Raw genomic sequence first — 12249 nt, forward strand, 5'->3', positions numbered from 1 at the left:
AAAAAATTTTTTTGAAATGAATTTATTCAATGAATGAATACTTTCGCAAGGCACTGTATATATCACACAGCGGCACTCGCTGTCACTGCTAGACTTATGATATCGACTACCCAGCTGCAGATGTCTATCTGTGCATTTCAAAGACTACAGTAGAGTGTGTTTTCATAGCTTCTGTCGTGGAACATATCTCTATGGATGATAACTAGACTGGTTTTCGCTGGTAAGATTCGCCAAAGGCTAAGCAAAGCGCCCAGTGAACCTCCTCAGCAGTGGTCTCTTTCTTCTGATCTTGTATTTAAATAAAAAACCTATTATACAGCAAAAATGCAGTGCCGTGGGATTCGCACTGGAAACAGAGTCTACAGTGCTACTCTGCTGGTAGCAAACAAATGTTATTTTAAGAAAGATTTTAATTTATGTGTAGTTAATTAAATCTCTTGTTGTTTGTGTCCTTTTGAGGTGCTAGATGGGCCTAGATGAAGAATTTTGTATGTTAAGCAAAACTGTCAAACCCTCAAAGCCCTGTAGCACATTTGAAATCAAGCACACAGTTGCTTAGCTTAAGTAAACAGATGAATGAGTAAAATGTGCTCTGCTGAGCCCTAGTTTTGTGCTAAACTTTGAAACTGACTTTTACTTGACTTTAAAAATGTACAGTATCCATTAACTAAAAGAGAGAATTTGAGATTAATAGTGATAGAACTGTGATTTTCTTAATTTTCATTGTAAACGTCACCATTTTTGGTATTTTTGTGTCTTTACAGACCTCACAAATAGAGAGGAGATCCATGCCAACAATGGGATACATCACACACACAGTCAGTGCACCAAGTCTGCATGGAAAAACGGTAAGACTTCCATAGAGAGCACATTTTTTCAGACAAACTATCTAGGAAACGTAGGGGATCTGCTTGGTAGATGACATTTTGGCCACCAGGAGCGTTTTGCTTTCTAGTTTTGAGACAGTGAGTTGAGCTATGTCATTAAAGACATGCAGTTACAGTTCGCCTTAGTCCACTTCTATTGGCCAAATTTCACAACATCTTGGCGCCGCCCTGGTGGTCACCTCCTGAAGTGCTTTCTCTTCCGTCTCCCCGCTGTCCTGCAGCCGGAGGAGTTGACCCTGCTGCTCATCCAGCTCAGGAGACACCGGGCCAAGATGGCCAGTGTGCGCAGCGACACATTCACACACCTGCAGAACCAGCACAACGGCCTCTCAGGCCCCAGTTTGCAGGTTAGAGGGTCACATTTCCCCCTCAACCCACCCCGAGCACCCCTCTCATCTGAGCATACCATGCCCTCCTTTCCTAACTCCCATACCGTGCTCCTCTTACTATCGTACGCTGATGGTTGTAGTTATGAGTTATGATTGCGTTGGTTTGGTGTTAGCTCTCCGTTAGCATGGAGTCTGCAGTAGAATGTTACCGCTTGGGCTGCGCAATTTGATGTAACAGTCTGTTTTGTGGTTTTGAAGATCTTTTCTTCCACATTTTGCATTTTTTGTAGATTCTTCCTCTCTTGTATTTTGGATCGTCAGATTGCTCCTCAGATAACAGCATGTTGCTTGTTGACTTGCCTGCATTCACATGATTGAATGTTTCCATGAACTGAAAACGTATTAAAAACATCACTGGTTTACTTGTTTATGTGCAGTTTTGGATATGAAATGTCAGAAACGTACACAAGAATTAGTGTAACCATTTGATAGAACAGACATAAGCTGTTACCCATTCTACTCTCTAGATCTGTCATTACATAAGTTACAGCAGAGGTCCCCAACAACCGGGCCACGACCCAGTACCGGGCTGTGGAAGAGTTGCTATCGGGTCGCAAGAACGTTCTGGGAAAAAATGTGTACAGATATGACACTTTGTTATTTATTGTGTGTTAATGATTGTTATAAGTATTCTGTATTTTCATTGTATGCGATTGCTATGGCGATTGCTATGGAGTATCAATTTGACGATTTCATGTAAATTAAATGTTCAATAAGTAAATGAAAGATTGCTCTGGTCTGTCATATATTTATTAGGGGTTACAATGATTGTAGTTGATCCGTGATACATACGGACAAGAAGAAGAAACGAAAGAAAACTCAATTCGTTACTCACGAGTCACGCGCTGTTCTCGCACACACCCAAAGCACGCACAAGCATAGAGACATGTTTCAGACAGCGTGGAAATACCAAGTTGATTAAATAAATAATATATATATATATATATATATACACAGGGCTCGCAAAATTTCAAAATCGTTGGTAGCCCTTCGGGCAGACATTCTTCAGATTTTGGTAGCCCAAAATGAATTTAAGTAGCCCGAATAAAAAAACAAGAAGACATCGACTGAACTTCACTGCGGACAAATCAGCATGATTAAAAACTTCAATGATTGCTTTTTTTCTTCAAATAACAAGTCAAGAGAGTAGGAATGCAACGGATCACAAAACCCACAGCTCAGATCATATTGCATTATCATATCAGATTTTGAGTAACAGATCGGATCATTTTGCAGATGAGTAAAAAAATATGGTTCTTTATTATTTAAATAACAGAATACTTCTTTGATACCACAGCAAAAACTAGTAGCATATAGGGATGTAACGATTCACTCAACTCAGGATGCGATGCAATACGATTCACGATACTGATTTCACAATACAATTTTCTCACTATTTTTCTTTTTAACAGAATGAGATTTAAGTCAAATTATAAATTCTCTAACAAAATGCTGCACATTTCTTTGTAAAATTGAAATATGTCAAATGATAAAACTAACTTGAAATTTTTAAACAAATCCCAAATCAAACAATAAAATAATACAAATAAAATAAATCTCTTCATATAAACAAACTAAGGCTTTGCCTGTGCTTTTTCTATTTAAAATCAGAGGCAACCACTGCATTTTAATCATGATCCAAACAAAGATGCTAAATACATGTTTAGATTGCAATTAGATTGTATAATTTCGAAATTTGAAGCAAAAACTGAATGGTTTGATTTTAGCTTTGTGAATGAGACGCAAATGTCACTCTCTGACAGCAGGTGGCGCTTATGGAACAGCAGGTATTTATAGGCTGCTGCCCCTTTAAGACCGAATGCACGGATCCAATATAATGATGCACTTGAGATTTCTTTCACCACTGTTTACATTCACTTAAGACATAACCGACTGTGTTTACGAGAATACTTGCCGAGACAGTTATTTTGAGATAATTTTGTGTGTGTGTTCATTCAGATGCAAGGATATGCGAAAGAGGAATCAATTCTGTGTATGCGCATTGTCTGAAACCCGGCTCTATGTGCGCGCTTTGAATGAGTGCGCGCAGCTCCGAATGCACGTGAATGGTTTAAACGATAATTATTGACATTTTTTATAAACTTTTTAAAAACAAAAAGCAATAGAATTTTTTTTTTAAAAATGTAACCACTGTATTTATAAGTAACACAATTTATTGAAACAAACAACAATTATTTTTTGTTTGAACAATCAAACACAATAAAAATGAAAAAAATATCTAATTTCTAATGTTTTATATGCAGATTAAATAGGACTTTATTGTATAGGTCTAATTGTCTCCCGAGGCCACAGGAGGGCGCAATGAGCAAAATAATGCAGCGCATTTAGCAAGTAACTCTATAAAAATGTGCATTACGTCTAAATTAACTCATAAAAATCAAATATAATTTAGTAAATTGCATAAACAATTATGAACAAAACCGCATCATGTATTTATGCATTGCTTAATCCAAAGAGCCGAAGCGCCATTCACACAGACTGCATTTAAAAACATATGAGATGCAGTGAAAAGGAATAAACCTCCTCAAATTCATGACGTGGTTTCTAAAAGTTTAAACTTTTTAACTTTGCATGGCTTTCTATACATCTCTTCTGTGAGACGCGAGTGCAGCAGTCATATTTGTCCATCTAAAAAAATGCGCTGAATATGCATTCTTTGTGAATGGCTTGGTTTCGGTTTTAACCCATTCAAGATCGTCTCCGCATTGAGCTTCTATATTTCTCTAATATTTTGAATGAATAGCACAGCAGCGGCGCGTTTCGTGGGCTAGACTAGCAAAACATTAAAATGCAACAACGTTACTTACATCATCACCACATCTGGCGAGCCACTGATGACGCTCCCTGATGCACACCTAACATTCAAATGCAATTGTTTATTTTAAAGGGGTCAAAGGATGCTACATGCACTTTTACAAGTTGTTTGAACTGAAATGTGTGTTGGCAGTTTGTGTACACAACCACCCTATAATGATAAAAATCCACCCAGTGTTTTTTTTTTAAATCTCGTTAAATGTTTTCCCCTTTTTCAAATCCAACCGATCTCATATGCCTGTCTGTGTGACCTCACACAGACAGGCCCCTCCCACGATAGTTTGATTGACAGTAGCGTTTCAGCACAGACTGGACTGGCGTCTTACCTTAGACCCGCCCTGAGTGAGCTGTCATCAGTCCGCCATTGTTTCACCGCTGGAGCAGATGTAGACAAGAATGACTCCTAAGCGATTAAGGTGTTCTGTTGGATGTAATAATGAACATAGCAGTCCTCATTTACTCCCGACATCTGAGCCGCTGAACTCGCAGTGGATTATGTCTTTCTGAAGGGAATGCGCCCCCGATCTACATAAATGCGTCAATGTTCGCGCGAATCATTCATGATCCAGCCTCATCTACAGAAGTGAGTATAATGTTTTGTAATGAATCTTTGCAAATCGCCTTCCCTAATAATGTGCTAATTAGCAAGGTTCATGATGAATGTGGCTAAAGTAAACAGTGTCTCTGAGAGCAGCTAGGAAGACCAGTCCATGGTGTAAAAAATGTTGGAGACCCCTAAATTACAGAGTTGCACATTAAAAATTAACAAGTATTCTACAACATTTACAGCATGAATACTTCATTGTACTTTTTTCCAGTAAACTTTGACCCCTACCACAGTGCATAAGATTTAGAGTTTAGACTGAAGTTTTGGGACATTCAGTGGTCTTCCAGATACTAAATTGTCAGTAACTTTTCTTGTTGTAAAAATTTTTTTTTAATAAAAATTAAAAAAATAATGATGTCAAACGATTAATCGCATCCAAAATAAAAAGTTTTGTTTACATGATATATTTTTGTGTGCTGTGTATATTTATTATATATATATATATATATATATATATATATATATATATATATATATATATATATAAATAAATAACTGTTTTCTATATATTTAAAAAAATATATATATTAAATATATTTATTTATAATATAAATTATATGAATATAAATATGGACATGTAAATACATGTAAATATTTTCTAAATATATGCTGTATGTGGGTGTATTTATATATACATAAGAAATATACACAGAACACACAAATATATTATGCAAATAAAAACTTTTATTTTGTATGCGATTAATTGCGATTAATCGTTTGACAGCACTAAAAAACAAACAAAAAAATAAACAAACAAACAAAAAATTTATTATGTACACTACTGCTCAGAAGTTTAGGATCAGTACATTTTCTTTAAAAGTTTATGCTCACCAAAGCTTTTGTTTGGTCAAAAATACAGTTCAAACAGTAATATTGTGAAATGCAATTACAATTTAAAATAAATGTTTTCTATTATATTTTAAAATGTAATTTCCTGTGATGGTAAAGCTGAATTTTCAGCAGCTATTATTCCAGTCTTCAATGTGACATAATCCATCAGAAATCATTCTAATATACTGATTGGCTTCTCAAGAAACATTTCTTATTATTATCAGCATTATTATCAACAGTTGCTTAATGTTTTTTGGAAACTGTGATACATTTTCAGCATTCTGTGGTGAATAGAAAGTAAAAAAAAAAACAGCACAGAAATGTCAAACTTTTGTAACATTATAAATATCTTTAATTTTAGTTTGGATCAATTTAATACATCTTTGCTAAATGATGTTTCATTGTATGCTAAAAAAAAGTATTAATTTCTAAAGTAAAAAAAATACCATAAACTTTTGAACAGTTGTGTATTTTTTTAATAACCGTGATTTCTAAATAACCATCATGATAACATGCACTTGCACAATATGTAATAATGTACCAGCATTTGGATTTACAGTGTGCATGAAAATCAGTCTTACCCTGCGTCTCAATGTTCATACTATCCATCCTATATAGTATGTGAGATTACAGGTGCATCTCAATAAATTAGAATGTCATGGAAAAGTTTTATTTATTTCAGTAATTCAACTCAAATTGTGAAACTCGTGTATTAAATAAATTCAGTGCACAAAGACTGAATTATAAGTTTAAGTCTTTGGTTCTTTTAATTGTGATGATTTTGGCTCACATTTAACAAAAACCCACCAATTCACTATCTTAACAAATTAGGATACTTCATAAGACCAATAAAAAATTTTTTTTAGTGAATTGATGGCCTTCTGGAAAGTATGTTAATTTACTGTACATGTACTCAGTACTTGGTAGGGGCTCCTTTTGCTTTAATTACTGCCTCAATTCGGCGTGTCATGGAGGTGATCAGTTTGTGGCACTGCTGAGGTGGTATGGAAGCCCAGGTTTCTTTGACAGTGGCCTTCAACTCATCTGCATTTTTTGGTCTCTTGTTTCTCAGTTTCCTCTTGACAATACCCCATAGATTCTCTATGGGGTTCAGGTCTGGTGAGTTTGCTGGCCAGTCAAGCACACCAACACCATGGTCATTTAACCAACTTTTGGTGCTTTTGGCAGTGTGGGCAGGTGCCAAATCCTGCTGGAAAATGAAATCAGCATCTTCAAAAAGCTGGTCAGCAGAAGGAAACATGAAGTGCTCCAAAATAATTACTGAAATAAATTAACTTTTCCACGACATTCTAATTTATTGAGATGCACCTGTAGAATAAGTGTGTCCCAAAGCATAGTATGTTGAGAAGAGTATGCCAAAAGTCCCTGGATGGTCTACTATTTCAGGTCGATTTTTGAAGTATGGATCCATGCACACTCTAATGGCTAAAATTGCCCACAATCCATTGCGCTTTGGTGAAAAATTCGGTCCAGAACTACAAACACGAATAAAACTAGTTAGAAAAACTGCAAACGTGGCGGATGCGCGCGATCGACGGTTAGGTAGAGAGGTTTACAAAAAGGGGTTTGAGTTACTAATAATCAACATTTAACCTGGTAAAAAATATTTATTTATCGTTATCCGTGTTATATTTCATCTGCAACAGTAATGTGAACTTTTATAAACATCCATTTGGTCGTTAACTTTTAAATGCATCATTGTGCAGAAAATATGAGCAGAGTTCTCGGAATGAAAGACCCACGACTGGTAGATCAACGAGCTACTTCTTTTCTCCACAGTACGGTAGGAAGTTAAATGAAATGAAATGTGGAGGATGTTAACTGTGACAAGATGATTGACAGGCCAGTTTACAGTGACAGGGTGCGTGTAACAGGTGTGACAGAGCGGTCCTTTAAAGATGCAGTTGTGTGACGTGATAGTATGTCCCAAAGCTTTCCTACTCTCTACTACACACTCAAAAGTGTGTACTTTTTCTTCACCAAAAGAGGACACACTTTAAGGGTGTAGTATAAGTAGGCACATTGAGACGCAACATTAGTCTTGCACGTCGTACTCTCAACCATGTGTCATGTGACCTGTTTCTTCATTTCCCATTTAAAGGCAGATGACACTTACATCCAGCTGAAGAAGGACCTGGAGTATCTAGACCTGAAGGTGGGCTCTAGTGGATCTGCCTTCACCTACCTCCTCCTCTCATCTTCTCCCTCTCTCCTCAAGGCATACATTCTTCCTGATTTCCCCCTCTCCTTATTCTCTATAACAACTGCTCTGCTCTCTAACCCTGAAGGATGTGTAGAGTGAATTTTGAAATCAATGATTAAATAAATTTACATCAGTCAATATTCACAAGAGAGCATTATGTGATTTTAAACTTTTACTGCTAAAAATCAGATTTTATGCTGCAGTTTAGCAATAAAATTATTTACACACATGGATGTAATGACTAGTGATGGCTCCCAGCAGGAGGAGATTTTGATTTCGCTAGAATCTGATTTTGAGTTGTTTTCCTTATGTCCAGTGGCATCAGTGGCCTTAAGAGCTCTTATATAGAGTTTCTCCACTTTTGTCACAAACATTTTATGTTCACCGACTTTTCCGATCCTGTTTGATATGGAGCGCATTACCTGCTTTAATTATTAATTCAGAATTCAAATGTATACATTGCCTAAATGTATACCCACGGTTCACAAAAACCCTTTTATCTTCATTTCAAACAGATGAAAAGTATTGAACCTCTCATCTATTCGGTACACAGTGCATTCTGTCTGAATGTAAGGATGGTGCGCGTAACCAAATGTGACCATTTCATGCAGTGATGTAAACCCCCTGGACCGTTATCGTTGCTCTGCAGAGTCATTCTTTTGCGCATGTGCTACTTTGACAGCTTAAATTTTTTTTTCAAGGACGCCCAAGGTTGTTCTTTAGGTAAAATATCAATACTGCTCTGATGAGGGATTGTTATAGCGATTGCATTGTAATTGTGAACATTATGTAAAGGCTGTGCTAATTATTTCCATGAAGACATTAGACATCAAGGAATTACCCTAGAGTCTGAGGTTTTCTGTTAATGAGTGAATGTTTACAGACAGCTGCTCTTACTTATAAAGTATCCTTTAGCCAACCCCTGTTTATCACTAAATTATAGTCTTTCAGTGGGTTGCAGCTTGTCGTAGGCTTCACTCCCACACAGTTCATGTCAAGTTCACCACTGATGAAAAGTATTGATACCTTGCCAAATCAAGAGCAGCGCTTTGGGTGGATCATTGCGGCTCTCCCCAAATACCCCAGTTGCTGTTTGTACGTAAACACATCGCAGAGCTTCCAAAAGGAGTGTTGGTTTGTTTTGTTGTTGTTGTTGTTTTGTTCATCTCGAGATATTATGAGTTTGCTAAAGCACAGTTTGTTTATATGATTTCAACATCCCTTTGTCAATAGGCTGTGCAGTCTTGATGGTTGCTTGATCGATGCAACCGTACAGCTTCTTAGTCTTGATGTTGATGTTAATGTCTTTGAAAGTGTATGAGCTTTTGCATTTCGTCAACAGGTAACTGGACGTGACTCACTTAAAGATCGACCACCTCGGCCTGTTAAAATAGCTGAAAGTGACATAGATGTAAGTTCTGTTCTCTGTTTATTAAAGCCCACTTTCTGAGCTTTGTCTCCCCTCTCGATCTCTCTGTTTGTTTTGCACAGAAAGCTGTTAGTCAAGCCTGAATTTGTGCAAGTGTAAACAGGCATTGGAGTGAGGCGGTGCACATGCTGTGGGGAGAAGCAAGCGCTCTCTCGGTGTCAAGAAGAAATTGAAATTATTGACGAGGGCTTTTTATATTCAATGCTCAATTTAAAGAGAAAAATACATGCAATGGGAGTTTTATACTTTGGGCTTGTAAATTTTTCAGTTTGATTTTTGTATTCCAGTGCTCTCACTGTTTTTCGTTTGATTGGAGGTAAATAATCTGGAAGTCCTAGCTTTTCATCATTAACATTGTTTCAGTTTAACAATTTATAAGAATTTTGTTGGTGGATTTATCTGCGTAATGAATATTTAATATTGTTAAAACAACAATATATGGCTGTAAAATAATAACAGCTTAATAATTAATCGGAGGGAACGATAAACAGCGGAGAATAAACAGGCAGTGTGAAGAAGACTGTAAACAAGGCACTTCTGCCGCCTATGTCTCTCCCGCACGAGCACACGTACCCTAACCCATTTTTCGCTGAGAAAATGCTGTTTGTTTCTGCAAATAATGACACCAGAATTGTCTTGGGTGCATGGAGTTTATGCTAATGGGTATCTTCAATAGTGGGAAATGTTGAATATGGAATAGTGGAAGAATGTATTCTGTCGGCCCTCTGTTTGATATGTTTGTGTGTTAATGGATTCAGTTCAGTCGTGGCCTCTGTTTGGTGACCATGTTTTATTGCTGCTTGTGATTGTCTCTCCAGGTAAAGCTTAGTAGGTTATGCGAGCAAGACAAGATCCTACAAGAGCTGGAGGCCAGGATACGCACACTCAAAGAAGATAAGGTGCTTTTTTTTCCTTATCTAAATTCAGTATTCCAAATCAGGCTTTAAGGATATTGAATTGTGTATCGACTGAATGGTAAAGAAGGGCAACCCAATTTATGGCAGAAATCATAATTGTCATTTCATATCAATTAAGCTGTATGCACTACCATTTAAAAGCTTGGAGCCAGTAAGATTTATATTTTAATAATTTTTTGTAAAAGAAATTAATACTTTTATTGGTAACACTTAAAGCTTTTATGTATAATCCATTATAAATGTAGTTTTATAATGTTATATTATATATATAATATAGCTTATAATGCTTTGTACAGTCTCATGAATAATCGTAACCACAGTTAATACATTATAACACTTATGAATTCATTGTTACACTATACATTTTAAATTAGTATATAATTTTTTACGACAGTATATAATGCATTACAACGCATATTATGAATAATTATAATGCATTATACCCTTTAATAACCCTTTATGTAAGAACTTAGTTTCTAAGAACGTAGAAAGGATGCATTAAATTGATCCAAAGTGACTGTAAAGATCATGTTAATGTTTCAAAATAATGTTAAAAAGTTACACATTTCTATGCTGTTCTTTTTTCTATTTATTAAGGAATCCTGTTAAAAATGCATCACAGTTTCCATTAAAATAATGGCTGCTGAATTCCAGCTTTGCCAATAAAAGTTGTTGTATTTTAAAATATATGAAAATAGAAACGTTATTGTAAATTGTAATCTAATTGTTCAATATTACGATTTATTGTTGGTGAGACTAATAAGAGACTTCTTTCAAAAACATTGAAAAATCTTACAGACCTCAAACTTTTGAATATCCCAAATATGTCCACTCTGCACAATAAAAATATGATTTATTCTGTGTTTATCCCTATGTTGATTATAATGGATACATTGTGGTTTGTCATGTCAGTCGCTTGAAGATCTATTTCTAGTTTATCAAACCCTTTAAAATTACTTTTACTGTTGTAACCTAATATAGTCGGATTGATTTCACCACAATTTTGACTTGAATATAACCAATTTTAGATGTATAATTAGATGTTGCTACATAAAGCAAAACTTAGACCTCAGTGGAACGCTGTTTTCAGAATTGAACAATTGTGCAGCCCTAATATCCAACCTGATGTCTTGGTCCCTAGTGCTGCTACTTTATCTGCATCATCTTCTATTTTTCACCCAAATCTAGGACAAGCTCGAGTCAGTTCTGGATGTTTCCCATCAGCAGATGGAGCTGTATCAGGATCAGCCCGCCCATGCAGAGAAGATTGCCTATCAACAGAAGTTGTTACGGGAGGACGTGGTCCACATCAGGGCGGACATCTCACAGGTGTCCACGGTGAGGACACATACCGTACCTATGTTAAAGGGGTCCTATTATGCTCTTTTACAAAGTCTTGATTTTGTTTTGGGGGTGTACTAGAACAGGCTCTCATACTAGGTTGTTCGAAAAACACATTATTTTTCACATATTTTACATTATTACAACACCTCTCTCCCCAGTCTGGCATGAACGGCTTGAATAGTTCCTGTATCAAATGAAGGCCCGCCTTCTGAAATACGAAATGCGCTGTGATTGGTTAGCTAGGCCAGTGTGTGTTGTGATTGGCAGCACTCAGCGCCTGGTCGGGAGATGTCATGCCCTTTACCCAGTGGTGTATAAAGTACCTGAAAGCCATACTCAAGTAAAAGTACAGGTATCTTACCAGAAAAGGACTTTGGTGGAAGTTGAAGTCACTGTTTAGAATATTACTTGAGTAAAAGTCTTAAAGTATGTGATATTTATTGTACTTAAGTACGAAAAGTATTTTTTAAATCTTAAACGTACTTAAGTATTGAAAGTAAAAGTACAAGTAAATGCAAAATGGAAAAGAAGCAAATAAATAATATATATACAATGTTCATACACGGCTTGAGTAGCAAGATTGTGTTCAGTTTTAACTCTTTCTTCCATTTTGTATTTTTGGGTAAGAATAAGAAGCACTTCATCCGGTACTTAGTGTCTTTCATTCCAACATAAGAAAACATTTCTGGAATCTGCATCTGCAATAGCATTTAGATGTATTTACACAGTTTAATGTAGGCCTATCTCAGAGGGGACATGGATGCATTTAACCTGCAGTTACAGATG

General features: G+C 36.2%; 1 protein-coding gene across 1 annotated transcript in view; it reads left to right on the forward strand.

The window, feature by feature from the left end:
* Window positions 1–12249, forward strand: part of LOC107586006 (pleckstrin homology domain-containing family A member 7-like) — a 119515-nt gene that overhangs the window by 91558 nt on the left and 15708 nt on the right. The window contains exons 13-17 of the mRNA XM_016273220.1: window positions 1109–1234; window positions 7672–7725; window positions 9116–9184; window positions 10021–10101; window positions 11308–11457. Coding sequence (XP_016128706.1) covers window positions 1109–1234; window positions 7672–7725; window positions 9116–9184; window positions 10021–10101; window positions 11308–11457 — 480 coding nt within the window. The remainder of the gene's footprint in view (window positions 1–1108; window positions 1235–7671; window positions 7726–9115; window positions 9185–10020; window positions 10102–11307; window positions 11458–12249) is intronic.

Source organism: Sinocyclocheilus grahami, unplaced genomic scaffold (assembly GCF_001515645.1).
Source record: "Sinocyclocheilus grahami isolate Dianchi unplaced genomic scaffold, SAMN03320097.WGS_v1.1 scaffold76.1, whole genome shotgun sequence".
Lineage (NCBI taxonomy): Eukaryota > Metazoa > Chordata > Actinopteri > Cypriniformes > Cyprinidae > Sinocyclocheilus > Sinocyclocheilus grahami.